Here is a 25,984-nt window from a genome sequence, read left to right on the forward strand (position 1 = left end):
GGTGGAGGAGGAGGAGGAGGAGGCGGCGGCGGCGGCGGCGGGGGGGTGGGGGAGGAAGGCAGCGAGCGAGCGGGCGAGGCAGCGGCAGAGCCCGGCGGCCACCATGGAGCTGGCGATGGAGAACCTGGGCAGCCTGCACGGTGTCCCGCACTCGCAGCCCGCCGAGCTGCTGAGCCCCGCGCACGGGCGGCAGAGCTCGCACCGCAACCTGGTGCCGCACGGCCGGCCCGCCATGGTCTCGGGCATGGCCTCCATCCTGGAGGGGGGCGATTATCGCGGCGAGCACAGCCTGGGCGCCCCGCTGCACCCCGCCATGAGCATGTCCTGCGAGTCGCCCTCCGGCATGAGCCTGAGCAGCACCTACACCACGCTGACCCCCCTGCAGCACCTGCCTCCCATCTCCACCGTCTCGGAGAAGTTCCACCACCCGCACCACCACCACCACCACCACCACCCGCACCAGCGCCTGGCCGGCAACGTCAGCGGCAGCTTCACCCTTATGCGCGATGAGCGGAGCTTGGCCTCCATGGGCAACCTCTACAGCCACTACCCCAAGGACATGCCGGCCATGGGGCAGCCTCTGTCGCCGCTGCCCAACGGGCTGGGCAGCCTCCACAACGCCCAGCAGCCGCTGGCCCCTTACGGCCCCGCCGGCCACTTGCCCAACGAGAAGATGCTCTCGCCCAACGGCTTCGACTCGCACGCCGCGATGCTGTCCCGGGGCGAGGAGCACCTGGCGCGGGGGCTGGCGGCGCCCAGCTCGGCCATGATGCCGCCGCTCAACGGGATGCACCCGCACGGCCACCCGCACGGCCAACCCGGCGCGTCGCTGCTGGGCGAGCGGGAGCGCCCGGCGCCCGGTCCCGGCTCCCAGCCCGGCGGCTCCGGGCAGGTGGAGGAGATCAACACCAAGGAGGTGGCTCAGCGGATCACGGCCGAGCTGAAGCGGTACAGCATCCCGCAGGCCATCTTCGCGCAGAGGATCTTGTGCCGTTCCCAGGGGACCCTCTCGGACCTGCTGCGGAATCCCAAGCCCTGGAGTAAGCTCAAGTCCGGCCGGGAGACTTTCCGCAGGATGTGGAAATGGTTGCAGGAGCCGGAATTTCAGAGGATGTCGGCGCTCAGGCTGGCAGGTAGGACACGGCACGGCACTGCTCGGGCTGCCCGCCCCGCACCTCCGGGCAGGTGGATCAAGGGGTGCTGCGAACACGCGTGGGAACCCCTCGAGAGTTTTCGGGGGTGCGACCTGGGGGGCCGGGCTCGGCCGGGTGTTACCGACCGGGTTTGTGACCTTAAGCCCAAAGGAAAGGAATTTGGATTTAAGGCAAGTTATATCTAAGGCGATCCCTTCGCCTCCCCGGGCCTGCCACTGCCCGCGGGAGATGTGGGATCGCGGGTGGCGGGAGCCGCTCCCCGCCGCCCGCCACGGGGATTTTCCTCTCGGTCCCGCCGAACCGGCCACTTGGCCTCGGGAGTATCCGGCCCCCGGCTCCTCCCCGGGGCCTCTCCTGGCGCTCCTGTGCTGCCGGTTCGGCCACCGCCGCTCGCTATCGAGGCCGCGCTCTGGGGAAGCTCCGGGCCACCCCGCCGGGGCTGCGGCTCCGCTCCCTCCGGGCACCGTCTGCCCTCGGCAGAAGGAACGGGACGGCCGCGTCCCGTGTCTCCGGTGCCCGGTCGGGTCGGGATCCCGCAGCGTGGCGGCAGCGTCGATCCCCGCGGCCTCAGGCCGGCGTTGGGCCGAGGCTTTGCTGGAGAAACGAGGCTTTTTTGTGCGAAAGGAAGGCGGGGGTCGTGGGGGAAGGGGCTGGGGGGGAACAGAGGGGTCAGCGGCGAGTGGGGACATGCCTGGGTGCGACACGCCACCCCCGGCACGGAGCCGCTCCCGCCGGGAAGGGTCGGAGCTCTTGGCTCCGCAGAGACAAGCCGTAGCGGAGAAAACACGCGTGTATGATTTTTAATCTATTTTTTAAGAAATCCGAGCTCCCCGTGGAGCCGGGCAGAGCCAGCGACGATGACCCGCCGTTATTTATGGGGGAGAGCAGCGTTCATATGTATTTAGTGTAATTCAGTTGCTCTTTAATTAGGGCAGGGTAGTGGCATCTTTTAGTTCCAGTCGATGCCCTATTGAAAAGCAGTTAATAGAATGCAAATTGTTCCTGGCTTTACAAGGTTCTGGTAAATAAAGATTTAAACACTGCCACGATCGGCCGTTTAATGCCCCCGTTGTCTGGGCTAATTGAGCAGCGGGCTTGGGCTTCTACCTTGTCCAGAACTGGTAATAATAATAAATAATTAATAATTAATAATAATAATAATAATAGTTTAAAATAACCGTAATGGTGGTAATAAAAAGACGGCCGCAGCTGCAGGAAGCTCGGAGGTGTCCCTATTGTCGGCCCTCCTCGGGAGGTCATTGTCCCCAGCCCGAGTCAGGAATATCTGTCCCTCGACTGGCTCGGAGGGTCTCTGTCCCTCCTGCCACCGCTCCGTTCCTCTCGCGGCCGTGGGAGGTTTATTCTCCCTAAAATGGTTTTTCTTTCCCAGCGTCGCTTCTCCCGGTGCCCGGGCCGCCATGTCCCCATTATTTACAGGAAATAACCCCACACATTTCTCGGGAACAAGGTTTATTCATTTGCTTTCTATGGAAACAGGAAAAAACCCACACCAGATCCCCAGACCATGAATCCACCCGTGCTGACCCCTCTCCCCATGCGGCCCCTGCCTCCCGTCTCGGCCTGTGGAGGGGCTCGGCCGAGCTGCCCCTCCAGCCCTGGCGCTTTGTTCGCGGTCCTCGGCTCCGATGGAACCCGCTTTCGTTTCGCTCCTGTCGCCGTTTCGCCCGCCCGGACCCGACCGTGGGGCCTGTGCCGGCCCCTCGGGCTCAGCCCCGGCCCGGCTGCCCCGACCGGCGGGGTCTGGAGGAGGGGGTCGCGCTGGGCGAGGCTGTGCCCGAGCCCCCCTATCGATGCAGGAGAATCCCTCTCAACCCGACCCACGCCGAGGCCGCGGGTTGAACTTGCTCGTCCTTTCAGGCCGCCCCGGGCTGGGGGCCTGGAGGGGTTTGGATGACTGCGACCCCCCTCGACAAACAGGACAGGGATCCTTTCCACGCCTGGGCAGGAGCGGAGTTTTGCCTTCCAAGTAAAAGCGAAAAAACGAGTGTTGGACGCAGGGCACCGACGGGGCAAGGACTGGAACCGGTCCTGCTCCTGCTCCTGGTCCTGATCTTGGTTCTATTCCTATTCCTATATCTTGTCCTCTTCCTGGTCCTGGTTTTGTTCTGGTCCTATTCTTACTCCTATTCTTATTCCTATTCCTATTCTTGTTCCTAGTTTTGATCCTGCTCCTGGTCCCGGTCCCTGTCCCAGCCCGGGGCCTCCCGGCCGCAGGAGTCCATCTGATGGATTAGTCCGAGTCAGTGAGTCGCGGATCGATGCCCACGCCGGGCCCCTATAAATGGCACCCGCCGCTTTTCTCCTCTTTCCACCCCAGTTCCCCCCATCCCGCCTCCCCTTTCGCAGATGAACCATTAATTATTCAGCCGGGAGCCGAGGGGCTGCAGCTCCCGCCGCCCCGGGCTCCCTCCGGCTCCGCTCGCCCCAAGGGGCTCTGCGAAAGAGGGGGGGTCCCACGGAGAAACATCTGGGCAGCAGCTGGCGGCGCCCAGCCCGTCCCCTCGGGCCATTCCTCTCTGCGACCCCAGGTCGAGGCTGCAGCCCCCACGGCCCCCTCCAAATTCAGTTCCACAAAGTTCGCGACCACCCCACGAGGCCTGCGAGGGCCCGTGGGTGACGGAGAGCTCCTGCCGTGGCATTTCTGTGGGTCCCTGCAGGACTCCGACCCCCCAATCCCTCGGTGCCCTGGGGACCAAAGAGGCATCGGCTTCATTCCCGTAGGAAGCGGGTGCGCTCCTCCACTCCCACCCTGCGTGTCCGCGGAGGGCAGTGGGTGCCTTCCCACCAAGCGTGTCCCTGAGTGCCCTCCTGCCATGCGTGGCTGTGGGTGCGCTCCCACCCCGGCGCCCCCGCCAGTGGAAACTCCCTCCCCTCCACTGATTTATTCCAACACTCAAGACTCGGAAATTCGCTCGTGATTATTTCTCGGGAGGGTGACGACATCGTTGTGTCCCTTTAGGGAGGAACACGGCGCTGCCCGCTCGCCACCTTTCTTCCTCCCTGACTTGAAGGAGCCCTCGGCCAATCGACCCTCCCGTGGTTTTCCCCGAGACGCGTGTCTTTGCGTGGAATTCACTCCACGGGGGAATACGGCCTGCTCCCTGAGCCGGGCAGTTCCTTCTGCTTTTACATTTGCTTCCCGTTTTCCCTCTCCCACATTGCTTTTTATTTTTCAGTTTGCTCTCTCCTCCGTTTTTTCGTTTTCCTTTTAAATTTTTTTTTCGTTTTCTGTTTTTTGTTTTGTTTTGTTTTCGTTGTATTTTGGTTCTTCTTTCTTTCTTTCTTTCTTTCTTTCTTTTTCTTTCTTTCTTTCTTTCTTTCTTTCTTTCTTTCTTTCTTTCTTTCTTTCTTTCTTTCTTTCTTTCTTTCTTTCTTTCTTTCTTTCTTTCTTTCTTTCTTTCTTTCTTTCTTTCTTTCTTTCTTTCTCTCTTTCTTTCTTTCTTTCTCTCTTTCTCTCTTTCTCTCTTTCTCTCTTTCTTCTTTCTTTCTCTTTCTCTCTTTCTTCTTTCTTTCTTTCTTTCTTTCTTTCTTTCTTTCTTTCTTTCTTTCTTTCTTTCTTTCTTTCTTTCTTTCTTTCTTTCTTTCTTTCTTTCTTTCTTTCTTTCTTTTTCTTTCTCTCTTTCTCTCTCTTTCTCTCTCTCTCTCTCTCTCTTTCCTTCTCTTTTATTTTTCCTCTGTTTTTCTTTTTCTATTCTTCATCTCCTCCAAGGAATTTCCTCCCCGAGAAAACCTCCACCGCCTCACAATAATAATTCAAAAAAAACACCCTCAAAACCACCCCGAAACTGAGAGCACGATCGCGGGGCTGGGCCAAGGCAAATGCCTGAGAGCTTTGACAAGACCAGTAATTAATGTCGCTAATTAATACTGCGAATTAATACACAGAATTGCCAGAATCAGGGACAAGGTCGCGCTAATACCTCTGGAAATAGATATACATATATATACACACATACATATTTTTTTAGTAGTTTTTTTTAATTTCAGCTTCTTTCAAACGACTTTGGCCCAGCGGCGGCTCCTCCGGGCCGGTGGGCACCGGGGTGGCTGCGGCGGCGGCTTCGGGCACCGACACCGGCCCCGGGCACCGACCGAGGCTCCGGCCCGGGAAAGCGAACCAAAACCGAGGACGGTTTCGCTGCTTTCGATCAGGGAAAAGATGCCGCGGCCGCGGGCAGGTTTTGGGGGATCGGGAGCGAAGGGATTCGCGGCCGTAAAATGGGGAAAACGAGATTTTGGGGGTCCAGGCTCCCAGCGGCTCCTCCCGGCCCGGGGTGTCAGAGAAAGATTCGGGAAAGGAGAGAAACCCTTATTCCCGTGGGGGAAAAAATGTGGGTTCTTTTTGTATTGTTTTTACCTTTTTTCGCATTTTTTCCTTAAATTATTATTTTATTTGTTTTGGGGTTTTTGTTTTGTTTCTTAGATTTTTTTAGCATGTTACTAGTGTTGAAACTGGATGATCTTTAAGGCGCCTTCTGATCCAAAGCATTCTGGAATTCCATGAAACACACGCAACTTTGGCCGCCGGTGCGGAGCCGCCCGCGTGGAGCAGTCACCGGCGATGTCCCCGGCTCCGCGGGGGCGGTGGCTCCGTGTCCCGCTCCGTGTCCTGCACCGTGTCCCGCACCTCCCCGTGCCCCGCACCCCGCACCGCGCCACCGCCTTATCAGCGCGGCGGGGCCGCCTCGCTCCGCCCGCCGCTGTTTTTCTGTTTGCTCCCAGTCTGCGCGTCAGAAGGGGCCAATAAACCTCCCGCCGGTTAAACATTAAATGGGGTTCCTCCCCCCACCCCCAGGAGGAAATGACCGGGTACAACCCACTCGTGTTCGTGGGGTCCCGCTCCCCCAAACGCTGTTGCCCAAATCCCCCCCGGGCTTTGCTCATCGCCTGCCCAGGAGGGACCCCCAGCCCCGGGGGCCACACCTGGGACTTTTCTTGCTGCCTCTATTTTTTTTTGGGGGGGGGGGGACAGAATCCACATTTTGGGTGGGTTTTTGTTGGGTTTATCTTTTTCTGGGTGTACAACATGGGGGTGATATTTTTTCCTTGTCCTGTCAATCGCCACTGAAACCATAAGGGAGAGATAACAGAGAAGAGAAAACTCTCAGAGTGACCTTTGAATCAATTTGAAAAACCTCATTTAACTGATAAGTCTTGAAAGGCCCAGAACTAATTTGAAAATACATCTATTAAAATCTCATTGCCGCTGCCTGGGAGCTGCTGGGAAGGGTGTGCGAGGCGACTTCCCGGGGTCGGGGGAGCCGGGAGAGCAAGTTTAAGCCCTGGTCAACAAAGAGATTGTAGAGCTGCCTGCAAAATGATGGGGCTTAAACCAGGAGAAAAATAAGAATATTAAAAGAAAATGGGTTTTTCTTCCCCAGCTGGTGAGGAAAGAGGAGATTTACAGCATTTTCCTGCCATAACCAGGCACGGAGTCTGCGATTGCAGACAGAATATTGGATTTTTTTTTTCCTTCGGAAAACAAATCAAATATTTTCTCATTCTGCTCAGAGGCTGCTGAAGAGCTGGGGAGCCTGTGGCTCTGGGGGGGCAGCTGTGCTCCTCGAAGCAGCTGAGGGGGAAGCTCTGCTCCCATTCCTCAGTGCCAAAAAAGCCGAGGAGCAAGAGGGATGGTGAAGGCAGGAGAAGACCAGAGGCAGGAAAAGATCAGTGACAGGGCCCAGGCGCCTGTTTTCCTGCCATGGGGACCTCTCACCCTGTCCTGGGCATCATCTGGGAGTAAAGAAAACAAAAATCCCTACAGAAACTTCCCAGGCACACAGAGCTCCTTGTGCCAGGCTGTCGCAGGGCTCAGAGCAGGGTGTGAGGGCTGACCTGCAACACCACCAAAAAAAATAAGAGGAAAATTCAAATAAACCCCATCAGAGCCTGGTTGGAAATGACAGGGGCTTGGCAGCTCAGTGAGGATTTGGAGATCCAACCTGGCCTCCTGCTCCAGACTTTGGGGTGCAATGTGGGGCTCCACTGCCTCAGGATGGGCTCTGTTTCCTGTGGGAATTGCTGCCTCCCTGGCTGTGACAGAAACTGGACCCATCATCCAGCCACTGGAAGAGTTTCCCCCCATGCTGCCTGATCCCTGAGGATTCTTGGGAAGGCTCAGGCAGAAGGAGCTCGGCAACCTGAGTAGGAATGGAGTCATTAGGCAGCTTTGTTCAGCCCCCACCCCATATCCACAGACCCACATGGCTCTGTTGCAGCTCCCTTTTGGAGCTGAGCTGTCCAAATTCCTGGGGCTTAGCATGAAGCTGAGGGTTAAATCAACCCAGGACAGTCCCATGAACCCAGGATATGTCCCAACAACCCAGGATGTGCTCTTGGCCATGACACCAATGGCAGCACAGAAGCGTTGGGGCCAGTGCCTGTCTTTGAAAACTGGCCAAAAAGGGAAGTTGGAGGCAAAAATTTTCCCCTCCAGCCCATCCATCCTCAGCCAACAGTGATGCTGGGGGGTGCAACAGGAGCAATGCAGGGATGTGCTGGGGCAGCCAGGGCTGGTGAGCAGCTGGCAGCAGCTCTTGGCAGAGCGTGCATTTATTCCTGGCTCTGTGCAGGACCATGGCCATCAAGCAGCAAATTTTGCTGATTTAATGGAAATTCAAAAATCTTGTTAATACCTCGAATGATACAGAGCATCTCCAGCAAGATGTAAACCAAGACAGGGTTGGACAGGAGTAATGGATTTTTAAAACAATTGGGATTGTTAAAATATAGCAAAACAAAAAGGCAACATGGATTCTCTGGTGCTGGAAGGAGGGACCAGGACATTTAAAAAATAAAGAGTCAGTATTAAAATTGAGGCACATTTGTGTAGGTAGGATTTCAAGAATGACCTTAATAACTCAATCTTAGCATGTATAAATATACATGTTCCATTAGGGATCGGCATCAAAGCTCTAAGTACTGGTGGTTTCTGCAGTGCAAGAAGAGAAGGTTCAAAATTATTTTAAAAGGATTTGATGGGGGTCAGGGTATTCCATGAGTGGAGAATTGAGGGCTCAAGGTGTTTCACAGAGATGAGATTGAGGGTCAAGGTGTTTCACAGGTGGTGAAGTTGGGGCATGGAGAAGGAAATGATTTGTTGCAGGAAAAAGGGGGCTGGAAGTTCTGCGTGGCAGGAGGAGGTGCCTCCATGTGCACCCACTTACACTCACATACACAAACATACACCCACATGCACCTACAGTAGGTGGGACGTGGGCAGAGGTGGTGGGCTGAGATGGACATGGCTTCAGGATTCCTTGACCCCATCCTGCGCTTTGCTGCCTCATCTGGGATCAGCGAATCCTTCCTTCTCCTCCTCATCCAGGGTTTTGCCTCCAAGTTCTGCATTGCAGGACTTCGCTGCTCCAACCAAACCCTGTCCTGAGTTCCTCCAAGCAAGAGGACTCTGTGTCACTGTGAGATGAGTTTGGGGAGCTGGGGAGTGGAATTCTGGGGAGCTGTGAGGTGGAATTTGCTCCCTGGCCTTTAACCCAGGGAATGACAGGTGCCACCACCACTGCCCTGTGCTGGACATGTCCCTATTGGGAGATCTGGACCCACCATCCTGCCTCTGTTCTGTACCTCTGTGATGGTCCTTTTTCTGTTCCCAAATCCAAGAAATCACCATCGGGAGTGAAGCCTTTGGGATTTGGGAGACCTTGTCACCCCAGGCAGGCTGGGGGTGGCTCAGCTCTGCCCAGCTTGGGAGAAGGAGCCAGAAAATCCCCATATGGAGCAGGAGGCTGTTGAGGGGAAAGCAGGGGCTGCTGTGGCTGGGACTGGCTGTATCCCCTTGCTTGTAGGAACATCTCAGCATTTTGAAAAAAAAAAAAAAGAAAGGCAAATTGCAGCTTTTTCTGCTGCTGCTGGCATGGGCAGTGGTATCAACCCAGCCCTGCTGGGTCCAGGGATCCGCTCAGAACCCAGTGAGGGGAGAAGGAGGCTCTTGGTCTCCCACTCAGACTGGAGGAGAACCGAGGTCTCCTGCTGTTGGAAGACCCCAGGGACACCTGAATACTGGGGGCTGGCTGGGTTGGGGTGTGTGAGAGTGCTCAGTGCATGGCACAGCTCTGCAGGGCACAGCTGGGAACACAACTCATGAGGTTTGGCTGTCAGGGACCCTATAAAAACCCCAAGTAGACCAAAATTAGCAGAAACACCTCATGCCAAAGTCTTCAAAGGTGATGGTGTTCCAAAGGAACCCCCACAGCAGTGACTGACATGCAGAGGGTACAGCCTGGGGAGGCCAAGAGCTGTGACAAGGTTGGCCCTGGCCACTGTGGGGAAATGTCCCAAAGCCTTGTCCCTCCTTCCCAACACCAAGTGCCACCACGTGGCTGAAGGGACATGAGCTGTGATGTGGCCATGGCTTGAGAGGCTGAGGGTCCACAAATCCCCCCATGCCTCAGTTTCCCCAGAGAAGGGGTTGGGCTGAAGGTGCTTTCGCAGAGTGTGTGAAGGCACTGTTAGATCCGAGGAACTCTGTGGTGCCAGGGAACAGGCTGAGCCTTCAGCCCGAGGATGAGCTCCGATGAGTGATGCCCCTTGGCAGTCTTACCACTCTTGGCCGATAAAGAACAGGTAATGAGCAAACTCTCTCCATTAGGGATCAAATTGCAAGTGTATTGGGAGCTGCTGACGGGTGATAACATCGGGGGCTGACAGGATATCAGGGGCTGACAGGGACATCAGCGGCTCCACTCTGCCACCGGGAGAGCTGCTCCTACTGTGGAGCATCCCAGGCCCGGCACAGACCGAGGAGCACAGCAGGACATGGGAATCACATCATCCCATCCCTTGGAATTTTTCTGGGGATCTAGCCCTACTCTGTAATTTTTCCCATTTTCTGAGAGTCTCTTGTTTGCCCTGGATAAATTACGGGATCCATCTGTAATCCAGGACGGGATCTCCACTGGGTTTTGCTGGGTGCATGGAGCGATACGTGGCCAAGTTTGTTACAAATGGGATGCTTGATGCCATGGTAGTTTGTGCTTCCAAAGGCCCCTGGGATGGAGGCGTCCCTTCCCCATCTGCCTCCCAACTCAAGGGGTGAGGAGGAGGAGGAGGGTGGGATGGTGGCACCGTGACAGGCTTTGGAGTCACCCGAAGACTTTAACAAGAGGCCTCTGGAAATGGATCCCTGGATCAATGCCTGATGTTAATTCTCTTTTGGGGGCCAAACTTCAGGATTTTAATGACATTTCTCAAGAGGAAGGCAATGAATCCCTCCCCTGATATTCCCAGAGGAGCTCCTGTATGGCAGGTTCCTGCTGGATCCCCCAAAGCCACTTACCCACATGCCCAGACACACCAGCAGCCAGAAAAAAAAACCCCTGAAAAATAAATCATCAAAATCAGGGCATTTATTCAAGAAATGCTGATTTCAAATCAGCTCATTTCCTGGAGAAAATTTGGAAGCATGTCCCCAAAACCCAAACAGCCTTTTTCACCCCAAACTGATGATTCCCAGTCATTCCTCTCCCTACAACACCTCCAAGAAAGACGTAGATTATTTGTTTGCTCTGTTTTTTGACAATGTCACGAGGCAGTTGTCTTGCAGGTGGGTGCTGGGGGTGAGTTGGGTCCTTCAGCCCTGGGGGGATGTCACAGCACCATCATCCTCCTGGAGAACTGAGGGGCTCAGACACCCCCTCAGCCTCCTGCCCCAGAGATGATGGATCTTTTCCAGTTGGCTGCTGGGTGCTGGTGGTAGGAGGGGGCAGCTCTTGATGCCACCATCACCTGGCAGACACTCCCTTGGGTGTCTCCTGTTCTGTAAGAACCAAAGGACGTGGGCAGGAAGGGAAAGGGGGACTAATGTGGGAGACAAAGGTGCTGCTGGGGGTGGGCTTGGGCAAAGCTGTGACACCTCACAGGTCCCCTCGCTCCCTCCTCTGCCTCCCTTTGCTCTTCCTTCCTGTTTTCCTTTTCTTTTTTTTCCTTTTATATTTTCTTTTTAATTTTTTCTCCTCCCCCCCTTTCCCCTTTAACTATTCTTTTTCTTTTTCTTTTCCCTATATTTATCACATTTTCTCTTTTTACCTCATATTTCTTTTCTTTTACCTTTTTTCCTATTTTTTCATCTTTCTTACATATTTTCCTGTCCGTTCTTTTTATTTTTCTTTTTATTTCTTCTACATCTCCTTTCCATCTTCCTTTTCTTCTTCTTCCTTTTCCTTTTTTTCTTCATTTTCCTCTTTTCTTCTTCTGCCTTTCCCTTTTTTTCTTAATTTTCCTTCTTTCTTCTTCCTTTTCCTTTTTTCTTCCTTTTCCTTTTTTCTTCCTTTTCCTTTTTTCTTCTTCCTTTCCATTTTTTCTTCATTTTCCTTTTTTCTTCCTCCTTTTTCCTCTCTTCTTTTTCTCTTCCTTTTCTCATCTCTCTTGACTCTCATCTCTTTTCTCTTTTTTCCTTTTTTTTTCTTTTCTTCTCCCTCCCCTCTCACCTTTTTTCCTTCTCAACCCATTTTTCACTCCATAACCCCTTTCCCAGCCAGCAATGAAATCTGTCCGAGAGAAACCCTCCCTTTAACCCTCCCAAACCCTCTTCCCCCAGCTGTGCTGTCACATTTCACCCTCCCACATCCTGGGCATGGGCAGCTCCTGCCCAGGGAATAACGGCGGGAATAACGCGGCTCCAGCGGGATGAATCCCCCCTTCCCGCAGCCCTCCCTGCAAACCTTCCCACGAGCTCCCGCCGGTCACGTCGCCATCAAAGTGATGTGCCAGCAATATCCAACACGCAGTTAAAGCCACTCGTGGGAGTTTCAATAAAATCGACCGGGCAGGATCAATGGGCTGCGCTGGCCCCATCCCCACTCGGGGGCGGCGGCAGGAAAAACACCCAGGGCTGCGGAATGGGGGCAGTGGGAGCGGGGAGCTGATTACAAATCCATCCCATCCTTGCCGTGATTAATTGCTGCTTTACCAGAAGGAACAGCTCGGTATGGGGGTCATTTTTAAAGGTAACGCTGAGGCGAGGGACATTTTCTGCCGTGTTTGGAAGGGAGGAATCACAGAATCATAGAATCGGTTGGGCTGGAAAAGACCTCCGAGATCATCAAGTCCAACCCTTGGTCCAACTCCAGTCCCTTTACCAGATCATGGCACTCAGTGCCACGGCCAATCTTAGTTTAAAAACCTCCAGGGATGGGGAATCCACCCCCTGTCTGGGCAGCCCATTCCAATCCCTGAGCACTCTCTCTGCAAAGAATTTCTTTCTGCTCTCCAACTTAAATTTCCCCTGGCAGAGCTTGAGCCCATCGTGCCCCCTTGTCCTATTGCTGAGTGCCTGGGAGAAGAGACCAACCTGGCTAGAACTTCCCTTCAGGAAGCTCCAGCCCTTTTCTCCGTGGGTTTCGCTCCCGGCAGGAGCAGGACCGGGGCAGGCAGGGACAGCAGACACAGCCCAGGTGGTCATTTGATGTGGGAGTTGTGAAGGGTCCCCTCCCAGCCCCTCGGGGGATGCTGAACCCCATCCAGCCGGGATCGCTTGTGTCCCTGTCAAACAGCTGGCTGAGCTCGACCTGATGCTCGGTCACCCATCGGCTTCAGGCTGTTTTTCACCCGAATATCCCTCCCCTGGGCAACCCCAGGCCGGCAGTAGCAGTTTCCGAGCGGGCTCCGTGTCCTCCCGACGCTCGGGGGTCTCGGTGCTGCCCTGCCCTCCCCGGAGGTGCCCGGCTCAAATTAAAACATCATCCATCGTTCCAGTGGCAGCGCATAATCCCTGGCAGATCAGTGCAATTACTGCGGGAGACGCCTGGGGAGCTGAACTAATAACGCCGGAGCGGTGTATTAAGAGTCACTGGCTTAGCAGCGGCCACGCCACGCTGGCCCCACGCGTGGGGGGGATGGAGGTGCCCCCGGGGGACAGGAGTGGCCCGGAGTGGCGGGAGGGGGGGTGGGTGTGGGGCTGGGTGGGTGTGGGGGGTGTTTTTCCTGCCCCTCCCCATGTTTGTGAGGCGGTGATGGGGCTGTGATGGGGCAGAGAGGAGGAGGTCACTGCACTGTGGTGGGACAGTGGTGGGACACTACAGAGGGTGACAGTGGAGGAACTGACGGGGTGGTGATGGAGCTAGGATGGAGTGATGGAGCAGTGGTGGGACAGTGGGACGTCCTGGGACAGGGCCAGGGCAGTGATGGGGCAGCGATGGGGCAGTGATGGGGCAGTGATGGGGCAGAGGTTGGGCAGTGATGGGGCAGTGATGGGGCAGTGATGGGGCAGAGGTTGGGCAGTGATGGGGCAGTGATGGGGCAGTGATGGGGCAGAGGTTGGGCAGTGATGGGGCAATGATGGGGCAGAGGTTGGGCAGTGATGGGGCAGTGATGGGGCAGTGATGGGGCAGAGGTTGGACAGTGATGGGGCAGTGATGGGGCAGTGATGGGGCAGTGATGGGGCAGAGGTTGGGCAGTGATGGGGCAGTGATGGGGCAGAGGTTGGGCAGTGATGGGGCAGTGATGGGGCAGTGATGGGGCAGTGATGGGGCAGTGATGGGGCAGAGGTTGGGCAGTGATGGGGCAGAGGTTGGGCAGTGATGGGGCAGTGATGGGGCAGCGATGGGGCAGTGATGGGGCAGAGGTTGGGCAGTGATGGGGCAGTGATGGGGCAGTGATGGGGCAGAGGTTGGGCAGTGATGGGGCAGTGATGGGGCAGAGGTTGGGCAGTGATGGGGCAGAGGTTGGGCAGTGATGGGGCAGTGATGGGGCAGCGATGGGGCAGTGATGGGGCAGAGGTTGGGCAGTGATGGGGCAGCAATGGGGCAGTGATGGGGCAGAGGTTGGGCAGTGATGGGGCAGTGATGGGGCAGAGGTTGGGCAGAGATGGGGCAGTGATGGGGCAGTGTTGAGGAAGTGATGGGGCAGTGTTGGAACAGTAATGGGGCACGGTGGGGCAGCGTTGGGGCAGCGAATGGACAGGGTTAGGGCAGTGTTGGGACACGCAGACCTTCCCTGCCCCGCACCCGGGCCGGGCAGCGCCAATCCCGGGGCCTCCCATCGCCCTCCCCCCCGCGGGGCGCGGATGGACCGTTCCACCTTGTGCGCGCGGGGCGGCCGGACCGGCCCATCGCGCCGGGCGCGGGGGGACAGGGCCGAGCCATTGGGCAGCGGCGGAGGGGAGGAAGCGGGCGGTACCACCGCCCCCGCCCCTGGGGGGGGATACCCGGCCATCCGCAGGGGGGCGCCAGCGGGGCGGGGACGGCCCATCGCGTCTGCCGGCGGGGGTGTGTGGAACAAACCATTCGCGGGCTGCGGGGGGACCGGCAGGGACCCTCGGAGTGCAGAGCGAGGTCCTGTCACTGCCACAGACACAGGGGACGGGTTCAGAGACATCCCCTGTAGTGCCACAGAGCATGGGGTGCTCCTTGCTCATCCTGCGCTTCCCATCCCGGCACTGCTGGAGGGTTCCCCCTTCCCACCATCGCCTTCAGTTCAGCCCCTTGAGCTGTAGATGGTTATCACAGGGTGGTTTGGCTTGGAAGGGACCTTAAAGCTCATCCAATGCCACCACCTGCTATGGGCAGGGACACCTTCCACTATCCCAGGATGAAGCCCTGTCCAACCTGGCCTTGGACACTCCCAGGGATGGGGCAGCAACTTCCTCATCTCACTCATAGCCAAGGATTCCTTCCCAATATCCCACCTAACCCTGCTTTCTGTCAGTGGGAAGCCATTCCCCTTGTCCTGTCCCTCCATCCCTTGTCCCAAGTCCCTCTCCAGCTCTCTTGGAGCCCCTTTAGGCACTGGAAGGGGCTCTCAGGTCTCCCAGAACCTTCTCTTCTCCAGGTGAGCCCCCCAGCTCTCCCAGCCTGGCTCCAGAGCAGAGGGGGCTCCAGCCCTGGGAGCAACTCTGTGGCCTCCTCTGGACTCTCCAGCAGCTCCACATCCTTCTGCTGTTGTTCCCCAGAGCTGGAGGCAGCTCTGCACGTGGGGTCTCACCTGAGGGGGGCAAAGGGGCAGAGTCCCCCCCTCCCCTGGTGACCCTGCTGTGGGACCAGCCCAGGGCATGGGGGGTTCTCAGTGCTAGGACACCCAGATACCCCTTCAACTCTCACCCTCTAACACCCCCAAGTCCTTCTCACCAGGGCTGCTCTCCATGAGTTCATCTCCCCATCTGTGCTCATGTCTGGGGTTGCCCAGGTCCCTCCTCATTGCAGGGAACCCAAGCTGGGCATGTGTCCCCCATGTTGGCTGCAACCCACAGTGGGGCTGGCCCTGAGCTGGGGGGGAACAGCTGGGATTTGGGTTCACACTTGGAGCTGGGCTGTGGCACCTTCTGACAGAGGGCTGGGTACTGCCTGGAGGGCACTGAGTCCTCCTGGAGTGGGGTCTTATGGCTGGAGGGGCTCCAACCTGGATGGTCCCTCCTGTGATGTGCTGCTGAAACTAAGGGGCAGCCTGGAGCATCCAGTGTTCCTATCAGGCCATCCCAGGGGCTCCTGGAGACACAAACTCCAGACACCCCCAAGCTGGAGGATTAGAGACTGTCCTGGTTCTCACTGCACCTCATGAAGAGAGCCAGGAATGAGTTGGCCAAACCCCAAGGACCTTCCCATCTCACACCCCATAAATCCACCTGAGACCAGAATTCATCAGGAAATGCAGAGAACTCTTGGGCTACCCCCCCCCCCCCCCCCCCCTTTTCCCCTCTCTCCAGCATTTGTTCCATGGCTGATGATGGGCCTGGACTCTCCTGGACACCATCTCAGGAGCAACACATGCTCTGATGAAATGCATGTCATTGATGCTGAACTTGTTCCTCATCCCTGCTTGGAGTTCCAGGTTTGGGAGCTGCTGAGGGCAGGAACAGGCTGGTGGGAGTCATGGGGATGCCAAAGGGAGATCCTGCTGCTGCTTTCCTGCACAGGGGAGCGAGGACAGTGTGGACTGCACAGCTATGGGGGGCACAGGGATGTCACTCACTCCAGATTCCCATCACAGGCTCCATGTCCAGCATTACTTGGTTCTCACAGAATCACAGAATCCTGGAATATCCTGAATGGGAAAGTACCCACAGGGATCACCAATCCAACTCCAGGCCCTGCACAGACACCCCAACAATCCCACCCTGTCCCTGAGAGGATCATCCCAACGCTCCTGGAGCTCTGGCAGCCTTGGGGCCGTGCCCACTGCCCTGGGGAGCCTGGCCAGTGCCCACCACCCTCTGGGGGAAGAACCTTTTTCTAATACACAACCTAAATCTGGGACATGAATGGGATGCTCAGTGGAAGCTCCAGAGGGCATTTGGCAGCAGAGGGGCAGGAGAGGTTCTGCAGAGCCTGTTGTGGGTCCACCACCACAGGAGAAGAGTCACTTCCAGAGAGCCAGTGGGACCTCTCAGCCTGGGCATTGCCCAGCGAATGTCACCAATTAGAGAATATCCTGAGCTGGAAGGGACCCACAAGGACCACCCAGTCCAACTCCAGGCCCTGCACAGGCACCCCAACAATCCCACCCTGTTCCCCAGAGTGTTGTCCAAACACTCCTGGAGCTCTGGCAGTCTTGGGGCTGTGCCCACTGCCCTGGGGAGCTGGTCAGTGCCCACCACCCTCTGGGGGAAGGACCTTTTCCTAATATCCAACTTAACTCTCCCCTGCTGAATCAAACCCCAAACTCCCCTTTCCCCCCCGAATTCTGCATTTGGGGCCTTTTGCGCCAAAGAGCACAAACATCACTAACTCCGAGGCAAATTTATTTCGGGGGATGGAGGTTTTCCAGCCGCACCCCCTCCTCCATCCCAGAGGAGCGCATCCTCGCTCTCTCCCAGAAGGTGACGACCTTCCCCCGCCGCTGCCGTCCCTCCGGCACTGCCGGCGCTGCCTGACTCCGGCACTTCATTAGCACCAATTTGCTCTCATCACACTAAGTGGCTGTGACTCGGGAGCGGAGTGAGGAGCAGGAGCAGCCGGGAGCGCTCCCAGAGCTGCTCTGCCCGGCCCTGCCTCTCCCCGGGCAGCTGCTCCAGCCCAAGCCGTGCTGGCAGCGCGGGCACTGAGCGGCTCCTGACGCCTGGGCCACTCTGGAACAGTAAAAGCAGCCGATCCTGCTCTAAAAAAATACCTGAAAAAGGAGGAAATAGGACAAACTACCTGAAGGGAAGTTCTGGCCAGGTGGGGATTGGTCTCTTCTCTCAGGCACTCAGCAATAGGACAAGGGGGCACGATGGGCTCAAGCTCTGCCAGGGGAAATTGAAGTTGGAGATCAGAAAGAAATTCTTTGCAGAGAGAGTGCTCAGGCATTGGAATGGGCTGCCCAGAGAGGGGGTGGATTCCCCATCCCTGGAGGTTTTTAAACTGAGCTTGGCCGTGGCACTGAGTGCCATGATCTGGTAAAGGGACTGGAGTTGGACCAAGGGTTGGACTTGATGATCTTGGAGGTCTTTTCCAACCCAATCCGTTCTATGATTCTGTGATTCTATGATTCTGTGGAACAGAGGAAGCAGCTTTGGAGCAGATGAGATGGCAGAGCTGGGGCTGAGCCTGGTTCTGAGTGCTGTGGAGAGCAGAGTGGGGCATCAGCTCCCCTTTTATGAAGGTCTCTGGAAAAGCAACTGAAAAATGAAACCTCTGCAGAAAGGACAACTCTTTTAACAAGAATTAAACAACAAGTTATGCTTTTATCAACAAACTCACCTTTTAAAGTCATCTGAAACTGTTTCTGTGTCCCTGAGAGGGGTCTGGTGCAGGTGGCTCAGCCCAGGGCTGAGAGCAGCTTACCTGGAAAGGCAAGAATGAAAACAGGGCAAATGTGGAAGGACAGAGCCAAGCACAGCTTCAGCCACAACTTCTTTGTGTCCCTTCACTGGCCTTCAGACCAGACAAACTCATCTGCTTCCATGCTGAAAAAGCTGAAAATGCCATCCATGGAAAAGCAGACCTAGCTGGAGAAGTGGGGGAGAGGACAGGAGGTGTCTTGAGGGTGCAGTCACTGCTCTGCTGGGCTCCACCAGCCCCTGCTGATCCCATCTAGGGGAGGGATGGGACTCCCAGCTCAGGAAGGCCCGTTGTCACCTGAGCAGAGGATGGGGGACTTGTGCTTCCATTTCCTTTCCCTCCACCTGCAGCCCCTGAAAGTCCCTGGGCTGTAGGAACAAGCCAGGGAGGTCGGTGTGGGCTCTAAGGTGGATCAAAGCTGCTCCCTGGAACAGCCACCGAGAAACCTTTCCAGTTGAAGGAAAATGCGCATAACGAGCGCTTTGTCTCATCTCATCTGCTCATTTGCAGCATTCAAAGGAAGATTTAATTTGCTGGGCTCCGGGAGCAGCTCATCCTGCAGCACTGGCTGCATACCAATGACCAGGGGCTCCCCCCCGGCCCGGGGCACCAGAGGGGTCCCCAGCACTGAGGCAGCACCACGTGGCACAGGGACACGTGTGGCACCGGCAGCTCTGGCCAGAGTAGGACCACTCCAACCCAGCAGGAATGTGAGGCTGCATCTCTGCAGACACATCACAGCTCCTGACAACCCCTCTCAGGCAGCCCCTGACCTTTGTTTTTACTCCAGTGCCGTCAGGTGCTGTGGGACCACAGCAGTCAAAATTCCCCACAGGTTTTGGAGCCCTGAAGATGTTTGTTAGTTAGTTTGTTTTTCTCATGTCCTTAAAATCTGGGGGATCACAGGGATGGGCAGTGTGGGGCAGCATCTGCTCCTGTTGTGCTGTGGTTGACACCACACCCTTTTGCCTGTGTGTTCTTCAGAGTTTGGAATCAAGTGGTATTTCAGGGGGAAAATAAGGCAAAAATGAATTGGGGTTGTGTTTTTGAACACTCTACCTCTGTTGTGTGCTGCTGGCTGTCCTGTCAGCACTGTGTCTTCCCTGCTGGAGGGGACCTGAATTTCTGCTGGAGACTTTGTGGCAAATCTCTTAGGGCTCTTTTCCTACAGTGCAAAGAAAAGTCGACCCTCTCAGTGCCTCAGTGTGCACCAAAGGGTTTCTGTTTTGCAATGAAGCCCCCTGATCTCTGGTCCAGACTCTGCTCCAGCTGTGGGGGAGCAGATGTCACAAGGTTAACTCAGCTCAGGATCAGACCTGGGGCTCATCCTCTCCCCAAACCTTCCAGAGCTGCAGGGTAGGGGCTGACCCAGTCCCTTGCAAACCCTACACCCAGCCCTTCTCTGTGACAGAGGTTGGGATCATAAACCATGGAATTGTTCAGGTTGGAAAAGACCTTTCACATGAAGTTCAACCATCAATTCAGCATGATCACCATGTTCACCACTAACCCACGTCCCCATATGCCACATCCACACATTTTCTGAACACTTCCAGGGATGGTGCCTCCACCACTGCCCTGGGCACCTCATTCCAATGATTTACAACCCTTTCCATGAAGAATTTTTCTGTAATAGCCAGTGTAAACTTTCTCTGGTGCAACTTGAGGTAATTTCCTCCTGTTCTGTCACTTGTTACGTGGGAGAAAAGCCTGACCCACCTGTCTACAACCTCCTTTGAGATCCCTCTGCCCCTTGAAGGAGAGGGGAAGCTAAGGCAGCCCAAGGGTTGGACCCATATTGAAGTCATGGAGAGAAGCCAGCTTTGCTCAGGGCCATTTCCCATCCAGTGCCCACCAGTGAAACCAGCCCATCCCACCTCTGCACCGCAGACACCCATCCTGACCTGCCTGACAACCTCCAGGTTCCCCCTCTCCATCCCTTCCTCCACATCCCTTTGAGCCCCTAAATGCTCCTCAATCCCCTTCCACCCCTGGAAGATGATTTGACAAGAAGAAAAAGAGAAAAACTGGTGAGTTTTGTGAGGGTTTCTCCCCCCCTAACCTTGCTTACAGCCAGCACGCTGGCTCTGAAAGCCCCTGGCTGTCTTTTGTGATTTCAACAAATCACCAGCACTTAAGCAAAGTGGGCAGAAAATTACAGGTTGTATTGCAAGTGAATGGAGAGGGAGAGCACGCTGGGGCCGAGAAAACAGAGGTTTGCGGGTATAGTAGAGAAAGCAGGGGCTGGCGGGGCTGGGAGCCTTGCAAAGCCATCAGGTATTAGTTAAATGCTCCGCGGAGTTCACGCTGCGAGGCATAATCGCTGCTTCTGAGCAGCAGCCATTTGATTGTCTCTATTATGTCCCTTCTGAAATGATTTGGGAGATATTTCGCTCGGAGCTGTCAAGGTTAAGTCAAGGAGAACGCGCTCCCTCTGACGGGAGGCTCTGAGGAGGCAGAAACCCTCCACGGAACTGGGTGGGATGCCTCTGCTTTCGGTGCTCTTTCCTCCTGCTTTTCCCCTCGAGATTCCTCCTTGCCTATGATCCCTGTGGTTTTTCCACAGCCAGTTGAGCTGCCTTGGGGATGGAATATCGTTTGGATTGCTTGCCCAGCGTGTGTGGAAGGCAAGAATTCCATGCAGCCACCTCGTCCCACTGTGCGTGGCATCCCCTCCTTGTCACTTCTGGGCTTTTAGGCTGGTTTGGAGGTGCAGAGGTTGTGAAATGAGCTGGGGAGAGATGGAGGAAGGAGAAAACCTCCACTGTGGGAGAGCTCAACCCCTTACTGGCCATCAGAATCATAGAATCATAGAATCAATTGGGTTGGAAAAGACCTCCGAGATCATCAAGTCCAACCCTTGGTCCAACTCCAGTCCCTTTACCAGATCATGGCACTCAGTGCCATGGCCAATCTCAGTTTAAAAACCTCCAGGGATGGGGAATCCACCCCCTCTCTGGGCAGCCCATTCCAATGCCTGAGCACTCTCTCTGCAAAGAAGTTTTTTCTCATCTCCAACTTCAACTTCCCCTGGCAGAGCTTGAGCCCATCATGCCCCCTTGTCCTATTGCTGAGTGCCTGGGAGAAGAGACCAACCCTCACCTGGCCAGAACTTCCCTTCAGGGAGTTCCAGACAGTGCTGAGGTCACCTCTGAGCCTTCTCTTCTCCAGGCTGAACACCCCCAGCTCCCTCAGCCTCTCCCCACAGCACTTGTGCTCCAGTCCCTTCTCCAGCCTCGTTGCTCTTCCCTGGCCCCGCTCCAGCCCCTCAATCTCTTTCCTGAACTGAGGGGCCCAGAACTGAACACAACACTCAAGGTGTGGCCTCACCAACGCAGTCCAGGGGAAGGGTCACTGCCCTGGGCCTGCTGGCCACGCTACTTTTGATCCAGGCCAGGATCCCATTGGCCTTCTGGACCATCTGGGCAACATCCCCAGAACATCCCCTTGTCCACAGGAGACCTCAATCCATCTCTCCCACTCTTGGTCCTGGTACCCCGAGGGGCTCTCGTGCCCTGGAGAAGCAGGACAAGCCAGGGAGCAAACCCTGTGCCTGGGCAGGTGATGCAGGAGCAGGGGTGGGAGCATGTCCCCATCCCCACGACCACAGCCAAGCCCAGAGACCCAGGAAGGATGTTACAAAAAAAACAGCGCTGAGCCAAGGATGGATAATTTGCATCTTAGAACTTGGGGGAAAAACGGGATTTTGAAGCACAAAGAAAAACCCTTGGTCAGAGTTGTGCCCCTGGGTGCCTCCCACCCCTGGCAGCAGGGACACGGGGACAGCCCCCCCAGCCTGCCTAGCAAAGGAGCGCCCAGGGGATGGGGAAGAGGAAAAAGATCCTCCGCTGGGGGGTTGATGGCCCCGTAAATAGATGTGAGCAGCGTCACTATCGATCCCTGCCGCGCAGAGCTGTAATTAGATTGAACTGGGGGAGAGGGTGTGGGGCTGCGTCAGCACAAACAGAAATTAATAAATAAACAAACGAGCCCAGGAAATGTGGGCTGAGGCCGCCGGAGGCATCGCAGGATAATGATAACAGGGGGCTCGTGTGGCGTGGGGCACAGTGCCACCTCAGCACTCAGCACCAGTGCTGCTGCCAGAGACCCGTTGGGCCAGCAGGTCCCTGATGGGTCGCGTTTGCCTCGGAGCTGTCACTTATTAATGGCAGACAGGCTGGTAATAATCACTTCTAAAAATGGAAGCAGGGCTGGAATGTGAGGTTGGAAAGATGGAATGCTGGGTCTGATGCTTTCTGGGGAGCTGCTGCCAACGGGCTGGAGAGCAAGAGGCCAGCGGGGACCGCAGGGGATTTGCCAGCTGGGGCAGGTCCCCGCGGATCCCGCGGGGCCGGGGGGATGTTTGCAAACACCTACAGGCGTTTGTGGGCCCGGGTGTAGAGATCCACCCCGAAGTGCCACCCCTGGGCAGCACAAGCTGTGCCCATGGAGTGTGTGAGGAGCCCATGAGGTACCACCCGTGCCAGCAGCACGGGGCTGGAGCTGGGCATGCCCAGGGGGATGCCAGGGGGATGGGGGGGATGGATTCCAGAGGGATCCCCGGGGAGATGAGGGGAGGGCACTTGGTGGGTGGGCATGGGGCACCCAGGGGGACCACAGGCTGCTCCAAAGGTGCACGTACAGTGTGGGGGGACCTTTTCTGTTTGTTGTTCGGTCTGGGGGGGAGTTTGGGTGGGTCTTTTTGATTATTTTTTTTTTAAATTCATGTCTGGAAAAAAAGTCAAATTTTCTATAAAGGCTTTTTTTTGTTTGTTCTTTTTGCAAGCCTCTGATGGTCATAGGGTAGGTTTCCACATACATTCTCTGATGGCTGTTTGAGTGAGGTACCCATGGGCAGGGTCCCCCTGTCACTAAGGATGTCCCTTTGTCACTAAGGATGGTGGTTTGCAGCCAAACCTACCTGGGGAGGGGGGAGAAGGGGAGGGGAAGGTTCTCCACTAACCTCTTTACCAGGGACAGCTGATTTGGACTGAATGTGGTTGGTTGTGCCAATCTTGATGCCACCTGTCCCCTGTCCCAATGGGAGCAGAACCAGTGGCTCCCAACACCACATGGGGACAGGGCAAGGACCAAGCCCAGCAGCTGGGGAAACAGGGCTGAATTTTGTGGATAAATCCCTGAGCCCCAGATCTCCCCAGCTGAGTGCAAGGGGTGGATATCATCCTGCTCTGTGAGTTCAGGGTGATGTGAAGAGGCCTTGTAGTGGAGGCCAGCTGAAGGAAGACCAGAGGAAGTCCTTGCTTGTTTTCTAGTGAGGCAGAAGCGACTTTAACACCCTCCTGTTACTCTTAGACTACACTCTGCCTGCCCTTTCCCTCAGCCTGGCCATGGAGGTGTGTTTGGAGAGCAGGAAGGCAGTTAGCCTGGGGGGAATACCTGTCCTGTGGGCACAAGATATCAGCCTTGGCCTCTGGCTCCTCCAAGGTCTGTGCACCAGGTCAGAGGGACTCCTGGAAGTGCCTGAGAGAAGCAAGTTGAGATCTGCCCCCAGACTGCAAATATCTCAAAGGACCTGTGCCCTCCTTGCAAAATCCTTTGGAATATCTGAACCAAGAAAAGCCCCAAGGCTGAAACTGCTGCTCCTGCACTAGGCCAGAGTGGGACTTCCTCTGGAAAGTGTTCAGCCCATGGTTTGCTCATTTTCTAAGCTTTCTCTGAGGAAATGTTTTGTCCCCAGCCTTTTAGGGCCAGATCCATGCCCTGCCTTGCCCAAGGAATCTCATGCTCCTGCATGTCTGGGTGAGTCCTGTGCAGCCAATTCCCTGAACACCCTGACTGAACCCTGACAGCTTCAAGGGTGACCCTGCTTTGAGCAGGGACTGGATCAGTCACCTCCACTATTGTGTAATTTTCTAGGGAAATATCATAGGAAAGGGCACGTTGTCTCACCCCTTCCCCCAACAGTGTTCTTCATGTTCCTGCAATTTAAATCCATATATTTATCAGAAGGTGTGTACTCACCTCCCTCCCTGCCTTCATGGAGTGTGGTGGGACCAGGGGAACTTTCCTGGCTCTCCCAGTTCACCCCCATGTGGCAGCCACTCCCTCCTGACCTTTGGCTTAAGCCAAACTTGTAGGATTTTAATTGAATACTGACACATGTGCCAAAGGATCCATAGCAAAGGCACACAGGGACTATGGAATTTCCTGGAGCTTCAGGTCGTTCAGGCTGTTCTCCAGCCTCTAGAGGCAGAAAAACCCCTTCCCAGAGCAGGTGGAACCATGAAACCTTCCAGGCTGATGCCGTGGGATGTGGAGGCTGCAGACAGAACTTTCCGTAACACACCTGTCCCTGGCTCTTCCCTGTATTTCAGAGCTGACAGCTGGATGTGGTGGCCATGAGTTCCCTGAGTCCTCCAGTAAGATCAACAGTGGTGAGGAGGAGGAGAGGGAGACTATTCCAGAGGGCAGCAAGGGAGGGAGGCCAATGGATAACCCCCAAAACTTAGGGATGGAGCAGGTCCCAATAGCCAGGCTGTGGGAGCAGTGCAGTCCTGGAGTTTCCTCAGTCTCTAGTCCTGGGGTCAGCTGGAGATGTTGACCTTGAGCTTTTCCTGGGCATCTGTTGGGCTTCCCCCAGGCTTTTGTCACATTAGTGTCACAAAACGATGCTCAGCAGGCTCAGAAGGCACAGGGAGGAAGAGGAGGGAGGTGGCCTAGAAAGTGGTGGGCACCAAACCAGCAAGTTTACTGGAGGGACAGGACTGTATTTTGGGGGCAGCCAGGCAACCTGCAGGCAGGGCAAGGCGGTGGGCACCAATTAACACCCTGCTCTCTCTTTTGAACACTCCCCAGCTTGCAAACGCAAGGAGCAGGAGCAGCAGAAGGACAGGAGCCTGCAGCCCAAGAAGCAGCGGCTGGTCTTCACGGACCTGCAGCGCCGCACCCTGATCGCCATCTTCAAGGAGAACAAGCGCCCGTCCAAGGAGATGCAGATGACCATCTCCCAGCAGCTGGGCCTGGAGCTCAACACCGTCAGCAACTTCTTCATGAACGCCCGCCGGCGATGCATGAACCGCTGGCAGGAGGAGCCAGGCACCAACCCTGGAGTCCCCTCTTCTTCTACAAGCACTTTCTCCAAAGCATGATGTCCCCCCAGCCCTCCCTGCCCCTTCCTGGACATCCTCCTCATGCCAAGCCAACCCCAGACTCACACACATGTCCCAGGCCATCCAGGGTGGGTGCTTTTGGGTGCTGTGGGTCCATCAGCTGCCCAAACCCTCAGGTGGGCATCACCCGTGGACATTCCTGTGCCATGTCCTCCCAGCTCACTGAGCAGGGAAAGGATTCGCAACCAGGTCAGCTCCGTCCTTGGGAGGGCTCAGAGGAAACCTAAATGGAGCCAGGGTTGAGGTGGGGTGGAAGGAGAGAGACAGGTGCTGTTTGGAAGCATCCCTGGTCCTTGGGGATCACAGAACCTTGTCTTCACCTGCCCATGAGGGTTTTTGGAGAGAGGACCCCATCCTGACTCCCCACCCAACCTTGATCTCTGCCACAGCCACCCTTATGGATCCCACGGTGGACAGGTAGAGGTGGGGGAGACACAAGAAGTGGCATCATGGGCTGGGCTCTGGCACAACCCCCCTGAAGCAGGGCCTGTGGCTCAAATGAGGGTGGGCAGGGCATGTGCTCCTGGTCTGCCTGGGGGTGACCAGGCTGCTGCCAGCCCTCTGGCTGCTGAGGCTTTCCCCCCATGGAGGAGCTCTGGGGTCCCCAAGGCAGACAGACCCTCCCAACACCAACACATGGTGCTTCTCTCCCTTGAGGGTTTTTTGAGGGCGCTTGGTCTCCTCCACCAGCATCTTCCTCTGATCCTTCCCGGGACACCCCAAGAGCACCCACCCCCGGCCCCCCACGCACACACCCCCCACCCACGAGAGCACCCCCATCCCAGATCCCTCCCAGAGACCCTCCCTGGCCAAGGAGTCGCCTCCACGGAGCTGAACCTCCCCCGGCACCACGGCCGGAGGGCACCGCGGCCACCCTGCGTCGCCTGGCGTCCAAGCAGGTCAAAGAAGCACATTTTAGCTACAGAAATCGGGTATTTAAGAAATAATAATTGTCAGAAAGGAGACG

General features: G+C 56.1%; 1 protein-coding gene across 2 annotated transcripts; it reads left to right on the plus strand.

The window, feature by feature from the left end:
• ONECUT3 (one cut homeobox 3) lies at positions 1–24,996 on the plus strand. 2 transcript variants are annotated; one of them, XM_071578099.1, is made up of 3 exons: positions 1–26; positions 220–1,133; positions 24,704–24,996. In XM_071578099.1, the coding sequence occupies exons 2-3, from the start codon at positions 233–235 to the stop codon at positions 24,994–24,996; spliced, it is 1,194 nt and encodes a 397-aa protein (XP_071434200.1). In that variant the 5' UTR covers positions 1–26; positions 220–232. The 2 variants fall into 2 exon arrangements, with proteins under 2 accessions (XP_071434200.1, XP_071434199.1); XM_071578098.1 differs by lacking the exon at positions 1–26 and having other exon boundaries at positions 104–1,133.
• Positions 24,997–25,984: the final 988 nt, after the last annotated feature.

The sequence above is a fragment of the Pithys albifrons genome, chromosome 27, assembly GCF_047495875.1.
Source record: "Pithys albifrons albifrons isolate INPA30051 chromosome 27, PitAlb_v1, whole genome shotgun sequence".
Taxonomy (NCBI): domain Eukaryota; kingdom Metazoa; phylum Chordata; class Aves; order Passeriformes; family Thamnophilidae; genus Pithys; species Pithys albifrons.

What these genes read in the sequence shown, in the direction of transcription:
- ONECUT3 (XM_071578098.1), top strand. Translation starts at nt 104, where the DNA reads ATGGAGCTGGCGATGGAGAACCTGGGCAGCCTGCACGGTGTCCCGCAC. An exon ending in GTCGGCGCTCAGGCTGGCAG is followed by an intron (nt 1,134 to 24,703) that starts GTAGGACACGGC and finishes AACACTCCCCAG; the next exon opens with CTTGCAAACGCAAGGAGCAG.